General features: G+C 39.6%; 1 protein-coding gene across 1 annotated transcript; it reads left to right on the top strand.

The window, feature by feature from the left end:
• The first annotated feature begins 480 nt into the window (after positions 1 to 480).
• Positions 481 to 21619, top strand: egf (epidermal growth factor). Its single transcript, XM_008279479.1, has 23 exons — positions 481 to 712; positions 4005 to 4204; positions 4507 to 4688; positions 5348 to 5575; positions 5767 to 5969; positions 6094 to 6207; positions 6892 to 7014; positions 9053 to 9175; positions 9841 to 9966; positions 10138 to 10274; positions 10574 to 10722; positions 11027 to 11131; positions 11651 to 11874; positions 12954 to 13121; positions 13520 to 13669; positions 13821 to 13922; positions 14023 to 14139; positions 14693 to 14815; positions 15060 to 15225; positions 16382 to 16546; positions 18356 to 18458; positions 19748 to 19844; positions 19980 to 21619. Exons 1-23 carry the CDS (start codon positions 586 to 588, stop codon positions 20183 to 20185), a joined length of 3438 nt encoding a protein of 1145 aa, XP_008277701.1. The 5' UTR covers positions 481 to 585; the 3' UTR covers positions 20186 to 21619.
• Positions 21620 to 22079: the final 460 nt, after the last annotated feature.

Raw genomic sequence — 22079 nt, 5'->3', positions numbered from 1 at the left:
CTGTCTCACACAGACACATCCATCCACATTCACAAAGCACACAGGTCAGGGGGTGGGGAGTAAGGGTAATATGTTATTATGTGGGAGCTTTTTTCAGCCCAGACTCATCTCTTGCATCGTCTACATTCTGCATAAGAAACTGCCTGCAGCTTCAAGAAGATCTTACTCCAATGCTGGACTAGCATGTGCAAAATTTACCACGGGGGTGTCAGGAATTTCAATCTTTGCTTCCAAAACAGACTGGCAACCTTGAGGCCCAAAGTGGGGAGTGAGCAGGATCCCACACGCACTTTTATTTTTTTTATTTTCTTGGGGGGGGAGGTTGAACACTGCACTGACAGCATTACCCTCCTTATTCAAGAGTCCTCCATCTTTTTCAGTGGGGACGTGCATCTCCCTTTAGCGTGACATCTCCTGGCATGTGAAGCTCCACTGTCTCACTCGGTGTGAGCCTTAGACCAGGATGCCAACAGCCCGTAAGGAAATGTTGCTTGATTTTGGGGAAATTTTCTTAAGTGCCAGTGCTGATAGTGGGAATGCCTGAGACAAAGTGAACAAAGTGCAGCGGGGACGAAGTGCAGGATTATGTTGGCTGCAACGATCACAACAGCACTGATCTATTTTATGGTGCAAAGCGCTGGAGCCTTGGCACTGGGCACAGCATGTTGGGATGAGCGCCTGTCACGAGCAGGGAGGAACAGCAGCTGTCTGGGTGAGTCTGACATCTCTTTAGTCCTGACTGATTCCAATATAATGTACTATAATGTTGAAGATACTTTACTACTGGATACTTGAATGTATGCAGGTTTTCTTTGTTCTTAACCCATGTTTGTCGTAATTCTTCACAATTTCTTATAAATGTAATGCAAAGACAGAGCAACAAATGTACTGTTGGCAAAGAAATTGATTTAGATTTTAAATTATTAAAAAACAGGAAATCTGTATAGCAGATCTTCTACAGTTTGCACTTGTGTTGAAAGTTTAAGATACCTCGAGGCAGGTTGGATGGCAAATAAGAACAACTTCCATAAAAAGCACCCACAAGTAATGATGCTCTATACATGGCTGTATATTTTAGTCAAACAGGGTGTCAGACCACAGGGAGATACACTTTACTTCCCTAAGTTCTTAGGGTATAACGAGCATTGTGTTTATTTAAGTTAGGATTTTATTTCTACATGTTTTAGTAATTTATGTCAGTATATCAAAACACAGAGAAACTGGTGTCTTTATGTTGTAATTTCAATTAGAAAATGTTTCTTCTCTCCACATTAACACCAACTATGTAAACTACAATGAGAATTTTTTTCAACAACCACTACTGGCTGATGTTTACTGCTATTAACAAAGAATAAACAATTTTCCAAAAAACTGTGGTAAAATAAAACAAGACATGTTCACAGCTCAAACTGCACGCTACATTATAGTACTAAAGCTAAAGCAAGCCAGGCTGAGCTTGTGTGGGTGTATCTCAGGTTGAGCACAAGTTTTTTGTGGGACGCCACAAGCTTACAGAAGGTTACATCCAAAAGGTTAGCTTCATCTCAACAGGGCAAAAGAGTTATTTAATGATCCACTGTAATAATGTGACATTTTTGCCAAAATGAAGAAATTCCCGTAACCGTTCTGTCTTCACCACAGAGAGGTCAGAGGTCACAGTCAGCTACAATACATCCCCCTCTAAGGCCAGCCTTAAACTTTGCACACCTGCGAGTCCACTGGGCTCTGCAGGACATTTATTTTGCCATCTGTCCAATACTGTGAGTCTGTAAGGATATTTTTGTGCAGCCCAAATTTTGTGTCATATAATAACAACAAATAAGCTTCTGTGATGTCTGCACCTGTCAGTGTGTGCGTCCGCCGGGGAGTAAAATCAAGGCTTAAGTTGGTTTAGTTTCTCCTCCACTCCAGAATGATGAATACTTATGAACACGGGTCACGGAACCAGAACTTTGTGTGAAAAACTGTAACACAGTTATCAAGAAATATTGATCATTTTGACAATAAAGTCTTTTCTATTCTATTACGTATTTAAGAAAATCTAGCAGCCTGAAGCAGCACAAGTTGTGACTTCAACAACAAGAAACCCCAGGGGGGACTTTTTCATCTTATACTGCACTGTTCCTAATGAAAATGTGTTCATCTCAGATGTCACACTAAGATTGCATTTATGCTTCTGGTCAGCAGACCTACATTCATTGCTATTATTATTTTTGTTTGTTTATGGGACACTCAACATGTTGTGTAGCATAATTTCCAAAGGCCTTTTGAGCATTCATTTATAGATAAAATAACCAGATTCATTGGTATGTCTATTTTAGCTGACTTGATTATCATTAAATCATCACAACAGTTCCACACATTAATGTAACATGATTGTAATTCAGTGCTGCTATTAAACATTTCTGGTCAGTAATTTGCATCACAACCAAATATATCAAAGGTATAAACGTACACATCCATTTACTGTAGAATATGATGTAATGCTTCCTCACAGATTTTGTCTCTTTACACACTCCTTACATATATTGTTATTTTCCTCAACCCTTAAAGTCAACATGCAGCGTTTTCTATTGTGGGTTCAACACTTTATCCATATTTTAATGAATCCATAATGTTTAGATGAGTCACAGGATCAGATTTTACCACAAAGTAAATCATATTAAATGCCTACTCGTGAATCAATCGTACTTGTTTTGTGTCACTCTGACGTCAGAATCATGAATCAAGAATCATGTTGACCACTCTGTGAACTTGTCAATTAGTGATTCATCCTGCGTGATGCGTCCTAGCAACTCAGCACCAGTGGTCATCTTGGAGATCTCAGGCCAGACATTTCATTATGTTGTTTGTCTGGTTCTGCACATTGTTTTCTTCATTCCACAGAGTTAAGAGCAGTGTCTATGGTTGCACATGACAGTGTCATTACCATGACAGACCTGAGGACTTTCTGCCAATGGCAACCTGGAGGGAGACTGTGTTTTTGGATCTAGAGAAACAGCTACATCTATCTAACAGCATACACATTGGAATGGATGAGCACTCGTCCCATTTACAAATACAGAAATTACCCTATTGTTGCTGTTCAGAACTGTTTAGCAGAACCTCGGTGTGATATTGTGACCTAAAGCCGAAACCTGTGAAATGCACTGACTTCTAGAGCCTCTCAATTCATTCATTGCAGAGTATTGTCACAGTCAAAGGGTAGCGCAAAAGCAATTTGTTGCTAAGGGATGATGTTTTAGCCAGAAGTAGCTGTGGCTGCCTTGAATTTCAACGTGAATGGGCGTTTTAATCAAATAATTTGACAAATGCAACCACAACAGCGGCGGGACACAAAGAGGGAAGCAGCAGCTATTGAAATGTTAAATGCTGCCATAGTTACCTTCCTGTCCCTGTGATTTATTGAGTCAAACTGAGAACAAGCGTACAAGACAGCAAATGCATCAAACCTTTATGTATGAACTATTGCCTATAGAGAAGATCAATTCATAAAGACACTGCTGTAGAGCCAGCTGCAAATCTTTGGTTAAAGAATGTAATAGTTTAAACAAGACTCTTCAAATAGTCATAATATCTACTAATAAAGCTGTCAGAATGCTGAACTGCTGATCCAGATATGCAAACACTTCTTTGTTTAAATTGGATCCTGAAGAAATGCTCTTTCATCTTGCCTGTACTACTGTGTATGTACAGCAAAATGACAATAAACTTGATTTGATTTAGATTTTTAATCTTGTATGTCAAATCTTGACAAATCCTGGTGCAACAGCCCCAGTAGCTCATGCAATGTGAATAGTTAGTGCCAAAGAAAAAGTAGCATCTTTTGTCACCATTTCGTGTTTGCCATTTTATGACCTTACCTCACTAAATCTACGTATTGGTCAAGTGAGTCTTTGCCCTACTGAGTGAGAAAACTGAAGTCTGCATACAGTATGTGGGGCTTTGGAATAATTAAAAAAGATTTATGAATCTACATGTGTGTGATGTTTGATTTTGTTAAGCTTCGCAGCCCTTCCTGATATTCGGCCATGGTAGATCCATTCATCGGATGGGACTCGATGGCAAGCACCACAGAAGGCTTGTGGTCGGTGTGGGAAGCTCGATCCTGCTCGACTTTCATTTCAAAGAGGGGAGAGTTTACTGGGCCGACAAACAGACTGGGGTCATCTACAAAGCATCCGTGAAAGAAGGACACAGACAGGTGATTATGTAACTGCTTCAGGGTTGCAGAGAACCTAGCGGGTGCAAATGAATACCAGCCCCTCGTACGAAACATGTTCAATACTTTATGCACCTCATGCCAGTCAACAGTAAAGAAGTTAAGGTTGAGTAAAAAACTATTTGGATGATTTATAAAATTGATTCTCTCTTTTTTTTTTTTTAACTCTGTGCGCCACTAAAATCTTACCCTTATGTTTCATCATATCTCAATATCAAGCATTGTTCTGGGTTCTCTTGGGGCTTTTGATTGCAAATGATTTAACACGAATGTCTATTTTACAGAAACTTCACTCGTTTGACAAACACATCTCAGGCCTCGCAGTGGATTGGATTTGGAATAATGTATATTGGACAAGTCGAGAAAAAGGGGAAATAAAAAGAATCGATATAAATGGGAAAAATGAGAGGACTCTTTCAAGACACTTGACCGAGCCAAGTTCTATAAACGTTGATCCCACTGACAGGTAATTTGTTCTATTTTATACTAATATGTCTGTCATGAGAGAGAGACAGATTAAAAGGAAGGACCAAATTACATTACATGAATGAAAAAGCAAAGCCAGGTAAACAGTTGAGATTTTTGCTATTTCGTTTGTGTGTTACTATTGTGTTAATGTTTCACCTCATTGCATCAAGTATGGCTGCCACACAGCTGCAAAATGACCAGCTGGCTCCAAGACACACCACATTTCTCTGATCAAAGACAGTAGTAGTTGTTTTTTAACAGGCCACGTATTGCTCACACATTCACTGCATTGTGGTCCAGTGGATATGCAACAGTGAATAATTACATTTCAGAATATTTGTCCATGATTAAAAAAGACCCAAAGCATGTTTAAATTACTTTTCTTCACTTAAATTAGCATATATTTCTGCTGGGAGTCAATTCAATTATGCTACAATTTATTAAACATCACTAAAATATGACTGAAATGTAAAAAAAAAAAAAAAAAAAGATTATGAGGTTACTGATTTCTTTTTCTTCTCATTTACATGAGGAAATGTCTAAACAGTGACATTAGTGGAAGCAACTAACTTAAACGACACTTTCATAAACAGAGAAAGACACAAAGAAATATTTCATTGCAAAGCCGTATCTCAGTTCCACACAAATATTTTGCAGGTTTTTGTTTTGGCTGTCTGGTGGAATGACTCCAAGTATCCAACGGTCTGATGTGACAGGACAGATGAAAATTACACTAATTAAGATAACGGAACAACTGCAAGCGCTGTCGATTGACCGAGAGGACAAAAGACTGTTCTGGGTTCAGTTCGGTCTGCAAGGAGAAAGCGCCATTGGCTCTTGCAATTACAATGGGAATGTTCTTCACATCATGGATCAGCCACTTCGGTGAGCATGCTGTCGTATTTCATGTCGCTACGCACCTTTTCACTTTTTTACTGAGTCTCCTACAAGAAAACATTAATGTGACGACACTGGGGTGTGGACTTAAACTCTTCTCTAAGTGCTGAAAATAGCAACATGAAGACACTGCCATTATTTCTATGACCCTTTAATTGTTTTTGTCTCTTTTTTATCAGTTCTCAGTCACTTGGAATATCAGTTTTTCTGGAGCACCTATACTACACCGATGCTGCATCTCGGGTTATTAAGACAGTAAACAAGTACACTGGTGGAGAGCCACTGGATGTTAACATCAAACAAATGTCAAAACCTCCTGTTGATATCAAGGTGGTACATCCTCTCAACCAGCCAATGGCAGACTCCTCATCGCCATTTCCAGGTTACAACTTTGACATTTAAATTTCACTCTCTGTTCCCCACAACTGACTTGTACTTACTGTTTACACGCAATTCGGTGAAGGTGTTGTAACAATGTATTTACCGCTGCCGATCATTTCAAACAGGTTGTGATGAACAAAGTGGCAACTGTGTAAACGTGTGCTCCAGTCTAGCGGAGCAAGGGGTCTGCCAGTGCAGTGAAGGTTTTGCTCTCAGTAAGCAAGGCACTTATTGCGAAGGTTGGTATCTATAATATCCATCTATCCATCCATTATCTATACACCGCTTAATACTCCTCACTAGGGGTGGAGCCTATCCCAGCTGGCTTAGGGCGAAGGCAGGACCTGCACAGGTCACCAGTCTATCACAGGGCTACACTTAGAGACAGACAACCAAGCACACTCACATTCACACCTAAGGACAATTTAGAATCACCAATTAACCTCAACATGTTTTTTGGACTTGTGGGAGGAAGCCGAAGAAACCCACGTTGCACGGGGAGAACATGCAAACTCCACACAGAAAGATCCTGCTCGTCCTCACCGGGACGCGAACGTTCTTGCTGCGAGGCGACAGTGCTAACTACTGCCCTACCTTGCAGCCCCTATCTATTACATAAAAGTAAAAAATGAATGTGAAAGAACATGCCATTATTTTAGGGATTTTAGAAAAACACAAGAAAAAGATATTACAACACTGACTCTGCTGTTTGACTGAAGTGATCTCTAGTAAAAAGCCACAGCACTGACTGCACATGACTAAAGTTGGAATGCCTTATCTCCTGCAAATATGTAATAGACTCTTATAGAGGGGCCACACATAGAACAAAATGAAAATTAAGTATGGCATGCCCATTAAATGACAGAATCTACTTAAAAAGCACACAAAGGTCATGTTGTTCTATTTGTCTGTGTGTGCCACAGATGTGAACGAATGCGCCCATTGGAACCATGGCTGCTCTCTTGGTTGTGAAAACATCCCAGGCTCCTATTTCTGTACCTGCCCTACAGGATATGCCCTCCTATCGGACAGGAAGACATGCCGAGGTACAGTATAAACATACCTTTATCATTAGATCGATCATATAGATCATTTCTCTTCTATTCATGGTATTAGGAGCAGAATAACTCACATGATATATATAATTAAATTACCTAAATTAAGCTGCTAACCGTGCTTTGGTAGAAAGGTAAACTATCCACTAATGGCGTTCTAAAAATTGCAAACACGTGGTTATCAATATAATCAATAAAACAGGTTGAATCATTTGATAGCAAGAATTATTATTCATTACTATTCAATTAGATCACGTGTCAGTTTCGTTACATACAGGATGTTCTGGGTCAGGTTTTATTTTTAAAGAGTTGTTTTGGTCAGCCCAATGAACGTAGCTCTGGTTTCAGATTAGCTCCTCTTTGTGGTGCTATGAAAGGTGGCATTTGTCCACCAGACACTACTTTGACCCCAGAAAACCTATAAAAAGGCTGGGTCACAGGCGTCCAGACAGACTAGAAATATGTGAGCTGCCGATTGTGTGTTAGGTTACTTAGGTCAAAACGCTGACATTTTGTCACACTAACAGCACTGAGAATGAGGCTGTGTAAGGTAGATCCAAGCACAGATATCAAACTAAAGCTAATGTTATTTTTAACTATTTCTTTTTTAGGATTAGAGAACTCCATTGGTTTGCTGACCTCTGAAAAGTCAAGACAGCCACGAGTTTCCAAAACATGCTCAAAAATGCTATGCTAAATATTCCAGACAGCTTTTCTACCTCCTCTACAGCTATGTATAGTCATTCCTATCTGCCATAATGCAGGTCTGTTGTCTGCCACCATAACAATAGATGCTTTTTTAGTAACTAAGACAATCTAGTATTCTGACAGAAACATATGCATTGCAGTCATGAGGTAATGTATGGAAAGTCTTTATTTAGTTCAATAAACTAGTAAACTCAATGCATTTTGTGAGGATTTACTGATGCTTTTTTTTTTTGTTTTGTTTATTATTTATGGTTGTTGTTTTTGCCATCCAGTGTCAGAACAATGACTATCCTCAAACACTGTAAAACACACTACAGATGCATCCTAATCTCTTCTCTTCTAATCGCACAGCCATACACAACAATAAAGCTTGACAGACACAATGAGATTAGATGATGAGGTGACATTTGCAACTGGGAACATAACTGGTCAGCAGCTTTGACGGTCTAAGCTGGTTAGCAGACAACCTTTAGAAAACAAACAGCCAAGTAGCAGGCTTGGCGATGCAGACGACAACAGAGATTACATGGAAGATAACTGGGCTAAATAAAAATACATGAACACATTTAAAAACTGCAGTTTCACCATCTGGGTCTATGTTGATTTTTAAAGTAGAGCCAGGATATTGTTTATGGCATGTTGTTCCTACTGAATTTATTTCCATATACTCTAATTCTACTGCATATTCACTAATGAGGTCTTTGTCAATTAATGTTCAACATACAGAAGCTAGTTGGTGACATGCCACAGTTTAGGCCTAATGAAGGGCGCCATGAAAGGCTGCCAAAAAGCTGAATTTTACCCCGTTCGCAGTACAAAGCAGCTAACTGTCAGGTGCACAGCAGCAGATTCTGTAACTATTTCACATCAGATTCATATGTGCACGGCCTGCCTCTATATACTGTACCTGGCCCATATTCACAGGTACAGAAGATCCCACACTCCTGTGAGCCAACATTGTATCATCCTCACTGTGTGGGCTTTGACTGCATTCCCATCACACTTTCAACTATTTTGATTGGATTACGACTGACTTCATAAAAGGATTTTAACAAAGCAGGGCCTAAGAAGCTTGTTGTCTTTCTTGCTCATCTACTACCTGCTGGGCCCCAAAATAGCCCTGGAACAATCTTGAACGTGGAGCATTGCTCTGAGTTTGTTTGTATGGCACCTAATGGACAATGGTACAATATGAAACACTGCATCAGTTTGCATTGCAGTGCAATAAATCTTTCATGTGTTTCAAAGATTCATTTTTCCAAAACTATCACATTTTATCCATTATTATTATATTGCAAAAGATTAACTTTTTTTTTTACAGAGATCATACCATGTGAAGGCAATATGACAAAGTGTGGCCATGGATGCCTGGCAACAGAAAATGGTACCGTCTGTGTTTGCCCCGAGGGATCTATACTGCAGGAGGATGGACAGGCTTGCACTGGTATGGACTGTGTTACAGCATTCAGCCTCATTTTCCAAAACCAATATCTGCTTTATATTTAAAATCTCAAAAAACTAAACTGCCATTTGACATTGAAGTTTTTACAAATGCACAAGTGTAGAAAACGGTCTGTGCAACAACAACCTTTGTTCATTTTAATAAAAGAAAATGAGCAAAACACTAAATATAGTAGCTACTATATAATTTCTAGCCAATATTATACAAATCCACAAAGTACAACAGTGCAAAAACCAGGTCGGTTTGCTTTACGCCCTTTTTCTATGATGATTTTTTACTTTATTATTATTATTTCAATAATGTTTTTTAATTCATTTCTGATCATATCCCAGTGATGTCCTACTGTGACATAGTGGACAATATGCTGGGCCAGTTGGTCTCATTTTAGCATCAGAACTCCCCTTTCACTACCCCACAAAAAGATTTAGGTAAAAGTTAGGGGAGACAAAGCAAGGCAAAGTTAAGTGTTGACCAATGAAGGGGGAAAGTAAATAAAATTGGAGTAAAACTGACTGTCACGATCATTAAATCATTCTCATCTGCTTAATCCATGTGTCATATAGATGAACTAAGCAGGAGTCGTGTCAGAAAGTGGAGGCTGACAAACAGAAGCAAATATGTGTTAACGCTGTTTTGGGCATTTGCAGGCTGCTCATCTACAGACAGAGGGGGTTGCAGTCAGCTCTGCACTCCTGTCACTCCTAGTAGGTGGCAATGTGACTGTCTGCCTGGCTACCAGCTCCACCAAGATGGCAAACGCTGCATTGCATCCGGTGAGTCATACGGTGGCAAAGCAGACAACAGAGGCAGGCGAGCCCACACACATAAATCTCACTGCCTATATTCTGGTTCCAAAAGAAGCAAAGCAGGAAAACACTAAAAACACACAAGGCAACATCTACTGTAGTAGACTGGAACATGAAATCTTGTATTTTCATCCTTAGGACCTCCACCCTATCTGCTAGTTGCCAATCTAGTAGACGTACGAAGAATTAACCCTGATGGCACCGGGGATCAAACGTTGGTGGAGGAGCCCAGAGGGACAATCTTAGCTTTGGACTATGATCCCGTTCAGAACAGTGTAAGATGAAAAGCTCTTTCATCTTTTGTTGCTGTTTTGTTTCAGATTTTTTGTATGTATGTGCCATCGTCTCATGACTGCAACAGCGAACAGGTTTTAGGCTGGAGCGAGGTTTTTGCTTCAGACATGCAGTGACACCTAGTGGACAGGCAATGTGATTTGTTGGTTTATTCATTTGATTTTTCTTCTTCATAAAGTCTTTGGTTTTGTCTATTTAGATGATGATCTGTATGTTTTATTATTAGTCTATTTCATATAACAAATCTATTTCTTTTTTTGTATTATGTATGCAACTGAAGGTGTACTTTGCTAGTACAAGCCAGAAGAGAATTGAGCGAGTTGATCTGAACAACAGTCTAAGAGAGGTTCTTGTCTCGGATGGTTTGGACTCCCCAGAAGGACTGGCAGTAGACTGGGTCCACCGCAAGATGTACTGGACAGATAAAAGGTGTGTGAGGTTTGCAGAGAGTGAATGTTGAGTACTGAAAATTCTATCTTTCCACATGACCATTTCTTTCCCAGACATTTGCTGTTCTACTTCTATCTAATACTCGGTCTAGTTTCTAATATTAAGGTCATATAAGACATTGTTAATCTTCTATTTTTATTTAGCCTCAATCAAATCCACTAGAATATTTAATTGGCAATTGTAGGAGTCAATTTTTAGAGATGGGCTTTGCCAGTGCTGAACTAAATCACAATTGACAGAGTTTGTTTTCTGTCTTACCTTCTTGTGTACTTTTCTCCTCCAGCCGGTCAACTGTTGACCGCAGCGCATTAGACGGACTGCACAAAGAAACTATTGTGAGCAAAAGGCTAGAAAAACCGAGAGGAATTGCAGTTCATCCTCTGGCAAAGTGAGTATGGCCGCTTGCCGATGTGTTTTTGGGGGTTTGTTTTGTTGTTCTTATTTCACACAAATAACACGGCTAAGTGTAATTTTGCATATTCAAAATCCAGAACTGCTATAACCTGAAACTGTATACAGCCCATTCACTGTCACCAAAGAGCAAATTTGATGAAGTACGTTTGCCATGCATGAGACCATTCTCAAACAAAGGAGCTCCTTAGTGTGCCAGGAGCATCTCGTCATGATTTACACTGACAAGATCAGTATACAGCTATCTTACAGCACTCCTAAACTCCTGAACATTCCCCCAGCCTTCATTCAGTAGCTTAACAACAAGAAAAAAAGATCATCACCAAGAGACCTCTTTCTAATGACTTCACTTACAGTTCATTACTTTTTCAACACAAAACATCCTATATGCATTGAAAACTAAAATAGAGTTCAATAGAGTTAAAAGAGGTAAAATCATACTGTACAATACATTAGGATATGGCTGATATATTTGTGTTTTTTTTTACGTTTTGAGGAAGTTATTCTGGACTGACATAGGCTCTCGGCCTGTGGTGGAGTGTGCCTCTTTGGAAGGAAGTGAGCGCGCTGTCATTGCGAGCACCAACCTTGTGTCACCCACTGGCCTGACCATCGATTTCACAGAGGATCGTCTGTTCTGGTGCGACCACAGGAGGGGCCTGGTAGAGACTGCTGCCCTGGATGGTTCAGATCGACGGGTCCTGTTAGAGAACCAAGTAGGTGAGGTTTGTGTGAAAGATACAGATGCAAAAATCCGAGTGTCTCCCAGGTAACAGCGGTTTAAGGATCTATAGCAGCTGCATGTTGTTGTTGTATGTACAGGGGCTATGGTCCCCGACGCAGCGGCCACGGTTTGAGTCCAGCCAGCGGCTTATTTACTGCATGTCCTTTCCCCACTCTTCTCCCCAAGTTTCTCTGTCAGTCTTTCACTGTCCTATACAAGAAAGGCAGAAAAGCCCAAAAAATATCTTAAAAAAAAAAAAAAAAAAGGAACAAGACTCTAACAAGGCTAAGGGAAGGAAGTTCACGTATGTGGTCTGTTCAAAAAAAAAAAAAAAAAAAGGAACAAGACTCTAACAAGGCTAAGGGAAGGAAGTTCACGTATGTGGTCTGTTCAAAGTAAAAGCTCCTAGATAGCTAAAAAAAAAAAAAAAAGTTAACAGGATTCATTGAGCTACACCACACTACAAGAACAAATGTTCTGAAATGTCACAAAAGACTTAAAAGGGACTCTGAAATATGCTGGCTTTTCAAAATAAACATGACGCCTCATGGCTTCCCCCTGTGCGAGACTTTAAAAACAAAATCTCCCTGATGTTCAAACGAGTGTAACAAACAGTCCTTCTTTCTGTCTTTCTCACACACTTATTGATGGACAAGCCATCTGTATGCTTGGGTTTTCTTTCAAAAAAGCATCCATACCCAGTAACAGAGCTCAGTGAGAAGCTCTATTGTAGCCTGGATTGAACATTTGTTTAAAAAAAAAAAAAACGAGAAAGAAAAGAAAAAACACTTGTAGTTACAATTAGTCACCAGGCTTCTGTGAAACGTGCTACACTTTGAAAGTAAAAGCTCAGAGATGTTAAAAGGAACTGATCAGTGTTTGTGACATATGCTGGCTTTTCAAAAAAAAAAAAAATACTTATATAAATTATACCTTATTTATAAATATAACAGGACATACCAGAAGCTGCACTGGCACACTCAAAATGTCTTCAGAAATGTTCTAGTTGTTTTTACAGTTAAAGACAAGCATCTCTCACCTGGAATCTTCTCGTCCTCTATTCTGCTTGTTCCAGGTCGACCTTTTGACCTCGCAGTGTTTGAAGACAGGCTCTGGATCTCTGATCAGGAGCACCAGCAGCTGAGGAGTGTACACAAGCGGACTGGGAAAAAACTGCAACGGATCCATGGCAGCATGGTCCAACCGGCATCCATCGTGGTGGCTCATCCCCTTGCTAAACCAGGTACAGGGGGACAACAATCACTCACTCAATCAAAGTTTATTTATACAGCCCTTTACAACAGCCGAAAGGGTGAGCAACGTGCTTCACGGTAAAAACAAGAGAATAACTTAAAAACAATAGATTCTGAGAAGCTTGTACACTTACATCAACAGACAATACTGAGTGTTAGATTATAATGAGCTCTGTGTTAAACATCTCTACAGTGTTATCGCTTTTTTTTGTCAGCTTGTGCAAACATAAATAAACCCAAGTTCATAAATCTAACTTTAGTATGTACTGTAGATGTACACAGCGTGTTGCGAATACAGGCCAATGAAAAGAACAAGTCTCACATAGAATACACCAACACGTACGGATTAACGAGTTCCTCTTTGTTACATCTGCACCTTCATCTTCAGGTGCAAATGTCTGTCTTCATCTGAACGGAGGCTGCGCTCAGGTGTGTGAAAGCAAACTGGGATTCGCACACTGCTCCTGTCTGCCAAACTACATCCTATCACCTGATGGAAGAAGCTGCTTACCTGCCAACACTTCAAATGGACCAACAGGTGACGTATGCTGCTTCGGGTGCAAACACTTCTACATATATAAACACTGAAGTAAAAATAAATGATGATGTGCGAACTTCATGCATCAATTGTATAGAATCTGGAGACAGCGGTTTAAAATCTCTGAAAAACAAAACATTTAATGATGCAGGCACACCACGAACAACAACACCTGGGCTGTCATCTGATGAGGCAGATTTCCACTCTGATGCAGGCACTGGGCCAACTCTCTTCACGGATAAGATGATTTCAGGTAACGGCGCAACTTAACAAGCAAAATATTTGCATTTCTTTCCATTCAATATCTTACCCTAACTAAATGTTTTGTTTCCACGTGTGCCCTTCTCTGTCAGACCAGAATGAGTGCTACTCGCTCCGCTGTGATGTGAATGCACAGTGCCTGCTAAATGCCGGCAGCCCCAACTGTTTATGTCTGGAAGGTTTCACAGGTGATGGACAGTTATGTGCAGGTGAGTATTATTTCCACTGTGCTATGAATGTGCTTTAGACAGACAAAGTAACATACCCTGAAGTAAGCTTATGGGATTACATTGGGTACAGGGGACTTTTTTTTTTATCTCACACTAGCAGGGGTTTAATCACTGGGACGCAGAACGGCATTTTAAAAACATTTCTCAGAGGCAGAGCTGCTCTGAAAGTAAAGTAATATTTAAGATAAACATTAATGAGAAAAACTTAAACCAAAATGTTGAAAAATGGAAAGTCGGAAAAAGTAACTCGTCCAACAGTTCACATTATCATTTCCTTGCAGACCAGTATAAGCGTTTGCCGAGCTCATTTGTATAGTGAGCAACACCGATGGGTCATAATGTGTTAACAAACCAGCGTCTTCAGCGTATCAGAAAAGTGCAGGCCGAGAAATTGTAACATGCCAAAATGACCGTAATGCTACATTCCTGAGCTGGTAATTAATGAGATGATAATGAGAATGTTAATACAAAAACTGATGATTCTGTGCTCTGGGAAAATTTTTGATCATTTCCTCTTTTCCTTTTGTGCTAGATGTCGATGAGTGCAAACTGGGAATGCACAACTGTGACAAAAACGCAGAATGCCAAAACACTGCGGGGACGTTTCTCTGCAAGTGTCAGGCTGGATACTACGGAAATGGGCAGACATGTCAAGGTGAGTCCTGATCGTTTACTACGACATTTTTTTCATTGTCATCTTTTTCACTTGTATTTTTGTAGTTGTTTTTTGTTTATTTTTTAACTGAAGACCTAAATCCTTATGTACAATGAAAGATTATTCCTTGAATCATAGATGGAATACAGTGTTTTGTGAAGAGCAGACTATAATTATAGCTATACAACAGTGTAATTGTGAATATTTGTCTAATTTATGAAATCGTGTCCCTGATCATCTTAAGAGTTGGAGACCACATCACCATGGGTAACGCCTTTGACCCCTGTCGATGTTACCACCCGACACCACAACAGCAACAAAGCCCAGAGTTGTCCCTCCTCCCATGAGACATACTGTTTGTACCAGGGTGTATGCTTCTACTTTCCGGAAATGAGGTCCTATGCTTGCAAGTAAGTAAAACCTCTTATCTAGTCCTTCCATTTGACCCAAGTCAAACTGTGTACTGACATCTTGTGTCCAGAAGACAGTTCATAATGTCGACATACATTTTGAAATATGCAGTTATTCACACTTTTCTGAATATTTAAGTGACATGTAGGAAGCCAGCTTTTATTTTCTAAACACATCATGCATAAAACTTGCAAAGGAAGTAATTTAACAGAAGCCTCAGCTGTCTCCTATGTCATTTATCACAGCTGACAAGCAGCAGGTGTCACTATTGTTCTATGATTAAAGCCTTCACCTCCTGACAAAGTGGCGAAGGAAGAGGAGGTTCAAACTTTCATATCTATTGAACAGCAAGATTTCATGAATGCCAACTTGAATTCTAATGCATGCTGTAAAAGCCGAGCTCATTTCTCTAGTTTGAATATATAATTTTGGATGATGCATATTTTTTCCTCCGCAGCATTCAAAACTCTGTTTAATATTTAATACTCTGCATGCACTATTTTTGAACTTGATGTACATGTTGTTTATGGAGGAGGCTGAGTTTAAAATCCTGGGGGAAGCCTCACCCGTATCTATCACATTCCTTGAAGTCCTGGAGTTAGTAAAGAAGGCTGAGACACCAGGTCTGGATGAGATTTGCCCCAAGATGCTGAAAGCTCTGGACGTTTGTGGGCTGGGTTGGCTGATCTCTTAAATGTCACATTAAAGTCAGGAACAGTGCCTCTGGACTGGCAGGCTCAGGTTGTCCTTCCCATTTTCCCAGTGTTTTGAAATGACGTTCAGTTCAGGGGACTGTGAGGGCCTTTCTAAAAGCCTCAGCTTGTTGTAAAAACAAGCCTCTTTTTAGCCTTTCCTACTTTTATTCATTTTTAAATTTTTTAATCAGTTTGTAAATAAATAAATGTTGAATTATCCTTCTACATACAACTCTATACATTCATTTGGTTAATGCTGGATTCTGGTTATGACGTTCACACCTTTTCCTTACTATTCCTGTAGAGGTAAGACATTGAAAACAAACTGGTGACAAACCAGAATATTTCATTTCTAAAATAACTGGGGTAAACTTCAGCATCACAGTTAAACACTACATATTCTTCTTTTATTCTGTACATTAAATATTAAATCATCCTGTTTTTGTTTTACCTGCTACAGTTGTGTATCAGGCTACATGGGGGAGCGCTGTCAGTTCAGTGACCTGGAATGGTTGGAGCTTCAGCGGGCGGAAAAGGAGAAGAGGAGGAACGTAGTCATTGCGGCCTGCATGGTGGTCCTCGTTTCCCTGCTCTCCATCACTGCCTGTGTCACCTACTGCTATGGGTGAGCAAGAAAGAGGAGGAGGAGGAGGAGGAGGAGTGGTAAATGTGGGCCAAGGCATATAAAACCTATTAGCCAAAATGGGAAAACAAAAGGGGTGTGATGAGAGGAAAAAGAAAAAAAGCATGAAGGGCAATACTTTGGGGGAAAGAAAGCTTAGGAAAGGAAAGAAAGGTCAAAACGAAAGAGAAGGTTGGAAGAAAAGGGGGGGGAAAAAAGAAGAGAAACATCCCAAAGATTACAGGAGGGACAAAGGGTAAAAAGAAAAGAAGGAAGAAGTAGGGAAATCAAATTAATCAAGAATATTATGTCCCGTTTGTTGTGAAAGGCTCAAGGAAAGTACAGGATACTTAAAACTACCTTTTACGTTAGGTTAATTGCTCATCCCTAAAACGTAGTGTGAGAAAACTAATAGTCTTTGGATATTGTGAGACAATAATACACCCAAACTAACTGTAATCACATAAATAACTTCATAAGTTTTATGAAAATGACAAACACAAGGGTCAGGTAATGGTCTTAACAGGTTTTTCTTGGGCTTTGCCACCCTAATGGTTAAAAATAAATCTAGGTGAAGCTCACATATGCATACCCGCACATATTTCACTGTGTGTGCTGGTGGAAGCTCTGCAGTGATGATGTATAATATCAGGAGTGTCGTGTTCAGTCTTCTGAATACTGGAAGCGTACACTTGCACAGACAGCCAGGGACGAGCTGCTCCAGTAATGAATGAGCTGACAGCATTTAGAGGTGTCTATCAAAGCCGTGGTGGCATGAGCCGTGTAATGTAGGTGTCTCGGCACGACAGCGGGAGGTCGGGGAGCAGATCACACATGGAACAAATGTCAGCATGCTACCCTGGTTAGCTGAGTGAAGAGCATACCTCAACTACACACTGTGGCCCCTCCTCCCTGTTATTTCCACCTGAGATGTCTCTAAGTAGCTAATTTGTTTTACGGTTGTTTCGCTGGCTTACGGACAAGGCTGTTGGCATTCTCCACTCTTTTGACTTACAAAGCACACCCCTCCCCTCAGCCTGCTACATTCCCAACGTTTGCACTCTAGGTTCCCCTGTGGAAGTGGCACGCTTTCAATTACATGGTTGGTTTAGCTTGTTCTACAGCAATTACACATAAAAATAGGTCATTTCTCAGCTACAAAATGGAGCTGGTGAGGTATGACCCCAGTGGAAACGCTACATGGCCACCAATAGCTCTGCCTCAAATTGCCTTCTGCACTTGACTGCAAGTGTACTTGTGCAGTTTTTGAGTTTGTCGCTTTAGTGTCTCCTGCAACACACACACACACACAGTGAAGAATCACATAGTACATAGTAATACAGGCAAAAAAAATAAAAAATGACAACCTGTTTCTCATGCTGTCTCTTTTAGTTCTAACATATAAACATATAAAGTAAATATAGAGATGCACACACAGCCTTTAGTCACATATATAACTAAATCTAGAGGTGTCAACAATTAGGTTGGAAGGAGTCCAATATGCAGGGAGCTCAGGCATTAAGACATCCATTGAATCTGCTACAGTCATCTATACAACACGACTACTGTATGTTAATTTGTAACTGTGTGTGTAGGCAGTCATGCAGTGATAAATTATATTGTGAAATGAAAATACAGAATCAGGACAGTTTGATATTTTCCTCCTAAATTCAAATTCACAACTTCCTTCTATACCATGTGATATAAATGCTGTGTGGGTTCTTGACCTTTTACACACTGATTTCTGTGAATACAACCCCTAGAAATGATCTCAATTTGCATAACCTGTGTGGGTTTACGTTTACTTTGCAGAACTAGAAGAATCCTCCACAAACAGCCCTCGGTGGATAATGTGAGTGAGACCAGCGTGACAGATGAGAGCACGTCAGAGACCATCACTACCAGTGTTCCTCGGGTAAGACTATAAATACATCTCCCCCACTGATGAAAATCACGCTTTCAGTCTTGTTAGCATGCCCATTTAGTGGTTTTATGTGCTAGAAGGCATTAGAATGAGCCAAATAAGCAGTCAACACCACGGCTGAGCAATTCTGCCTCGAAACTGTAGCGTACTAACAACTCCAGATGGCCCCAAAACACAGATTCAGACAGCTAGAGTTTGATATGCAACAACTTTAAGGAACCAGTTCTGTCAACATGCAGGGTGGGAATCATTATTCTACTTCAAGATTGGTTTCTGGTTCAAGCATGTATTGCTGAATTAGTCCTATGTAGCAATCGTGTAGCTTAAAGTAGTCTTACAGGGTTGAGCAGAGTCTGAGGAGAGCTGGTGTGCTCAAGCTGCAACAGAGGTAGAGACTTTCCAGATCTGCACATTCTAAAAGGAGGCAACGGTGTAGAGTTACATGTCAGCCTTCTTTAAGATATAAATGGATTATTACTCATTGTGGGCTCTTTTTTTTTACTGTAATATTAAGTTCCTAACCTTTATGGAAACAGTACAATCATGAATGGAACCAAAAAGTTTAAAGAAAAAAAACTAAAGTCCGATTTCTCTGATGGTTTACGGTACAAAAAGTGGCACAGGTGACACCGATACTTGAAAAAGAATGATGACTCTGAATGCTACAGATATTTTATTCCTTACATTTAGAAATGTATTTCCATACTCATCAGTTACCTATTCTGCATAAAAATACCCTGCAGTTCTGCCCTGTTGAGCAAAACAGTCACTACATGTCACATGACTGTTGGTCACAGCTGATGGTGTCACAGGTGCACAAAGCTGCATTTTATTTTTTATGGTTTTGTTTGTTTTGTTTTGTTTTTTAACAAAATCGGGTAAAAATCACAGCATATTTTTGGCATTTTTTTAAAATGAGACATAAAAAAAGTAATTTTGTTTCTGAATTATCACAATCTTAAGCTTCGTTTTGGTTAAGATTTGAGTAGAACCATCAGGAAGTTGAAAATCTGAAAATCTGTTTTTACAGTTTGGGGCTTTGATAACTGGTAACATTTTTTTATGGGGTTAAGTTAAATGACACTAAACTCATAAATATTGCAGACAATACAAAAAAAAAAGTAAAAAAGCAAAACTACTAAAGCTTCTATCATGTAGGCTTACTTGGTTGTTTAAAGACACCATGACAAGATTTCTTAAAAGATTTCAAAGCTCTAAAAATATACATTCTTGATGTCCTATGAGCCCTAGCCTCAATAAGCTACTATGTGAATCTGCAGTTCTACATGGTGGTGGAGAATGGTGTGGAAGGGAAGGTCATCCCTGCCATGGGCTGTCCCAGGAGAGCTGTGTGTCCATCCTGCTCTTCAGAAACAGGTACCTGAAACTTAACTTGCTCCTTTTTTCCTGCCTACAAATAGAATACATCTGTACGAGTAGCATGGAATTGAGTTTTTATGCTTATTTTTATTCTTACTGCTACATTCAGATTCGTATTTATTTATTTTCTAGGCACCGGCCCTGTGTCTGAAGACTCAGAGATGCTGTCCAAACACAACAGAGGGTACGAATGCTCCATGGTGTCCGCTGTTGCCATGGAGACCACACAACCCACTGCCCATCACTCAAGTCCATCACTGTCAAGATCATACACTAGTTCGTCTTTCAAAGCAACATCGCGTCCCCAGACTCCAAGCCCAGAGGCGACTTCTTCCTAACTCAATGGAAACACCAACGCAGCCCTTTAGTTTACTGTACACTACTGCAACATCCAACAATATTTTGTCAGGTATTTGGTAGAAGAAACAGACAGTATAGTTAACATGCAAACTTTAGTGCATTGTAAGAATAGAAAACTGCGATCTCTCTCCTAAAACATCAATTCAAATTACAATTTCCCAATATGCGCTGAGTATGATGGAGCTATATTTTGAATTTTATACCATCTTACAAAATGCAGGATTTTGAGAGGAACTCTTTTTATATTATTTACTTGGGGTCTGACAGTACACATGAATGACTTCATGTTTCTGTCTTGTAGTCACTGCTTGGCATGTTCGTGGTACAGAGGAGAAACAACTGAGTTAAATCAAAAACAGTCAAACCACTCAAATACTGCACACAGACTCTGTGTTTACTCTAAAGCATGAACTAAATAGAACAGAAAATGTCCATGAAGGCAAACGCAACATATTCATCAACATCTTAAATTAACTTTTAAAGCCTGCAGTGCAGTTTTAACTTCAAAACCACACAAGTCAGTCAACAGTGAGGCCGTCTTATTTAAATAGAAGGAGACTGTGTTCACCTCCACATGGTGGCTGGTCGACTGTCACAAACAGTGTGAGCAGAGAATTCACAGGTTCTGATCATGCATCAAATTAAAATGTCTCGGGAGAGATTCATATTGTACATGTTTAACAAAATTCATACAGCGTTTGCCTAATTTTCAAGGCTAATCCTGTCAGCACATTCCAGCTGATAGACAACAATCAGTGTGCTGTCAAAACGTGTTGGGTGGAAAACCTTTAGGAGTTCATGGATAAAACATCGACTTTTATGACTGTAGTGTACCAAAATAAGAAAGTCTCATCCTACACTAAAAGTCACATATTGTATGGTCTGAGATAAACTGGTGCTAATTACTGAACAGCAGCTGACAACAAAATGTTTAAAAAACACACACATGTACAGCCTTTCCTACAAACTTATAGAACAGATGTATATTATCACATGCTATATTATCAAAGCTCACTTATGCTCAAATGCACATATACTCAAGGTGAACAGAGAAGAAGCACCATTTTCACTGCTTGCTTTTGAAGAGAACCTGAAGAATCACCAGTGCTTGCCACTACGTTGCTATTGGCCCTCCTAGAACAAGTTTGCCTAGAACTTACATTTCTGTTGTTGCCATGCTCTAGCCACTGAAATCTACTTTGCTCAGGATGTGGTTATTAACTAAGAAAAGTTGGACACCACTGGCGATTTTCTGGGATGTTTTAATGTATTTAACTGTGCATCAAATGTATCTGATCAGTGCTTCTAAAAGACGACGTCCTCGAACATGTTCTTCAACTGAAAGAAATTCTGTTTACTATCATAAAGGAGAAAATATTCAAATTTAATAAATAATTATCAAGTTAATTGACAACTAATCGATTAACTGATTATTCCATTCATCACTGCAGCTCTGTTTACAATCTATTTGTCAAATACCTGGACATCCTTAGCTTTCTTTGATTTAGGTGATTCTATGGGAGCAAAAAACTGAACAGTAATTATTTACTTGTGCTATAGTAAAGGGACACTTTTTTGTTGTTGTTTGGAAATGTACTCTTCTATTTGTTATATATTTTCAATGGTAACATGAAAGAGGTTTTATTTTCAGCTGTATTTTGACCTTCAAGGAGGTGCTTTGACAGCGCAGCAGACTTGGTGACGACTGAATCTTTCAGATCTGAGCAACAAAGTAGCAAAAGTTAATTCAAAATGAGTCAAAGGTTTGTTGTCGATCTTGCCAACCAAGTCAAATCAAGTGATATGTAAACAGAACAAACAGAAAATACATCATAGCATGCAGTGTATTGCCATGATAACATTTCACCAACC

The sequence above is a fragment of the Stegastes partitus genome, unplaced genomic scaffold, assembly GCF_000690725.1.
Source record: "Stegastes partitus isolate 25-593 unplaced genomic scaffold, Stegastes_partitus-1.0.2 Scaffold160, whole genome shotgun sequence".
Classification (NCBI taxonomy): Eukaryota; Metazoa; Chordata; class Actinopteri; family Pomacentridae; genus Stegastes; species Stegastes partitus.
The sequence above is the reverse complement of the archived record's forward strand: the minus strand, read 5'-3'. Positions and strand labels throughout refer to the sequence as shown.

Coding starts and splice junctions, on each gene's coding strand:
- egf (XM_008279479.1), top strand. CDS start 586: ATGTTGGCTGCAACGATCACAACAGCACTGATCTATTTTATGGTGCAA. Junction 13,122..13,519: donor TCATCCCCTTGCTAAACCAG/GTACAGGGGGAC, acceptor CTTCATCTTCAG/GTGCAAATGTCTGTCTTCAT. Junction 13,670..13,820: donor CACTTCAAATGGACCAACAG/GTGACGTATGCT, acceptor TTAATGATGCAG/GCACACCACGAACAACAACA.